At 35.9% G+C, this 2,714-nt stretch overlaps 2 protein-coding genes across 3 annotated transcripts in view; one reads left to right on the top strand and one right to left on the bottom strand.

Annotated features, from left to right (window-relative positions):
* The window catches only part of LOC106873600 (mevalonate kinase), a 96,278-nt gene that overhangs the window by 29,726 nt on the left and 63,838 nt on the right, over nucleotides 1-2,714 (top strand). The window lies entirely within an intron of this gene.
* The window catches only part of LOC106873621 (uncharacterized), a 16,402-nt gene that overhangs the window by 9,075 nt on the left and 4,613 nt on the right, over nucleotides 1-2,714 (bottom strand). Inside the window, exon 1 of one of the 2 annotated variants that reach the window (XM_014921071.2) lies at nucleotides 1,494-2,352. The exons of the other annotated variant lie outside the window; for it this stretch is intronic. Coding sequence (XP_014776557.1) covers nucleotides 1,494-1,548 — 55 coding nt within the window. The 5' untranslated portion in view covers nucleotides 1,549-2,352. Of the gene's footprint in view, nucleotides 1-1,493; nucleotides 2,353-2,714 lie in introns of those variants that run through there. 2 annotated transcript variants of the gene reach the window in all.

Genomic DNA, 2,714 nt, shown 5'->3' with positions numbered 1-2,714 from the left:
CATATATACATAGGCACAGGAGTGGCTGTGTGGTAAGTAGCTTGCTTACCAACCACATGATTCCGGGTTCAGTCCCACTGCGTGGCACCTTGGGCAAGTGTCTTCTACTATAGCCTCGGGCCGACCAAAGCCTTGTGAGTGGATTTGGTAGACGGAAACTGAAAGAAGCCCGTCGTATATATGTATATATATGTGTGTGTGTGTTTGTGTGTCTGTGTTTGTCCCCATAGCATTGCTTGACAACTGATGCTGGTGTGTTTATGTTCGGCAAAAGAGACCGATAGAATAAGTACTAGGCTTATAAAGAATAAAGGCAGTGCTCCAGCATGGCTGCACCTTCACTGGATTAATCATTAAGCAAAATAAGCATGTGCTTAGGACATCAAGAGAAGCTGGGGTACCAAAGAAATGGTAAATGGTTTATGGTATAAAAGAAATAACTTTAAACTTGCTAAAATAATATTCAAAGTGGCTTATATTATCAGAAAAGTTCATGGTGCCATAGTCAGGTTTTGATCAAAGACTGCCATTAAAAATGTAGGAGAAAACTTCAAATATACCTAAAGTGAAAGTATAGGAAAATAAAACATTATTTTCTATCTTAATGTTAGTTTTGTTTCCCTTTGAAAAAGAAATATTTATTTACGGTTTACTATTGATTATATTTTGAATTACATATGTGTGGGGGACACCAAAAATTTTTAAGTGCTTAGGGCCTCTATGGGTCACATACATCACCGATACATAAGCTTGTGGTGACAAGGAAATATATCCACACATCATACATGTAAGGTAGAGATAGTAATGCTAGTTGTTAAGGGAGCAAGCATATTATGTATGCCTTTGACAGAGGTGGTGGGCATGGATAGGCATTAAAAAAGAGAGTAGAATGAGACAGATTTCACGCTCTTGTCCCTTAGTAAGATTATTGCTTAAAATTATTTATTCATTTAAGGTACACTAACACTTGAAAGAATGAAAATTATGCATATATTTGTATAATATACATACATATATGTGTGTGTGTATATGTATATACATGTGGTGATTGTGTGTGTGTACATATATATATATATATATATGTATATAACAATAATATAAGGGATAAAAATCCAAGTGGATTTTCATCGATGAGTTCATGAACCTTGGTTCTTTTCTCTAAAACTATATATTTATAGATGTATATATGAATGTATATGTGTGTATATATATATACATACATACATATATATGTATATGTATGTATGTATGTGTATACACACACACACACACACACATATATATATATATATAGAAAGAGAGAGAGGGAAAGAGAGACGCACATCAATGTGTTTACGTGTTTGTATCTGTTGGGTAATGTGTGACAGTTTTTTTCTCCGTTTTCTATCAAGTGTGATAAACAGCCAGAACGACAATAACACCTATTTTGACAGCAACAGCAACGATTGATTTGCAAGCAATTTTAACATAGAAAAGTTCGGTTTATTATTTACCTGAGGCTAGCTGAGATTGCCCTTGCGGTGTCTGCGAAAAATAATCCAAGTCCATATTTCTATTTCGGTAAATTGTATAAAGTGGACGAATCGAAAATCATGAAAAGAACGTTTGTTAATAAGTGCTTTTCTTGAAAACTCCTCATCGCGTTGGCACATGGCCTTTTATACAGAACTGATTACGAGGAAAGATATGACCTGCAGCGCTGATATTTCCTAAGCGCGTGTGACTAAAAATATCGCTCGGGTTATTAATGTTTACATAATCACTATTCTAGATCGATTGATGAGCGGATGATCACACTCGTAATTTCTTACTCGGATGTTCATTTGGCATAATTCCACGGACTTAACGATTTAATTTGCTACCTGTTGAGAGCTTAGTTGACATAAAGAAGAAAGTGCGTGTATATCATAGGCGGATTTGCTGCGACTGCTCAGTCAAGGATGGTGAAGCGGGTGAAGTTGATGAAGAAATCACTTTTTCGTTCGCAGAAAATAATTGGATTAGGAAAATATTTTTCTTAAATAGATGTTCATTTAGTTTTGCTTTCGTCTTTTTCGGCATCAATTAAATAAATAACAGGTATTGTACCTTGTACTTTACTTGTGGAAGACAACCATTGTATTACAATTTTATTTTACTTAAAGCTGTTACATATTTTGAAGGCGTATAAATAAATAAAAAAATAAATACGAATTGTACGAGTATTGCCCTGTGGTTAATACGGTTGCATTGTGCTCGTATGCACCAGGGTTCAGTCATATTGCATGGACACATAGACAAGTGTCTTCTACAACTATGTGTTAGTTACAATACCTTGTGAGTGGATCTGGTAGACGGAAACTGAAAGAAGTTCGCCGTGTGTGTGTGTGTGTGTGTGTGTGTGTATGTATACGTACGTGTGTTTGCATTATGTGTGCGTATGCATATATATGCATACGTATGTGTGTGTGTCTGTGTTTGTCTTCCACTACCACCACCAGTACTTGGCAACTGGCAACCAGCGGTTCGGCAACAAAGACTGAAAAAGTAAGTACCGGTTTAAAAATAATGTGTGTGTGTGTGTGAAAAATCAATATAAATAGAGAAAATTGGGTCAATATACAATTTAAGCTCCGGTCACGAAAACAACAAAAAACAAAGCCAGTCTACTAAGTGTAAAAAATGTGTAGAAAACAAAAATTTGCGCAAACGACCAGGGTGAGGTGGGGGGGGGG

Source organism: Octopus bimaculoides, chromosome 6 (assembly GCF_001194135.2).
Source record: "Octopus bimaculoides isolate UCB-OBI-ISO-001 chromosome 6, ASM119413v2, whole genome shotgun sequence".
NCBI classification, from domain to species: domain Eukaryota; kingdom Metazoa; phylum Mollusca; class Cephalopoda; order Octopoda; family Octopodidae; genus Octopus; species Octopus bimaculoides.
This window is presented reverse-complemented; position numbering and strand designations above follow the sequence as displayed.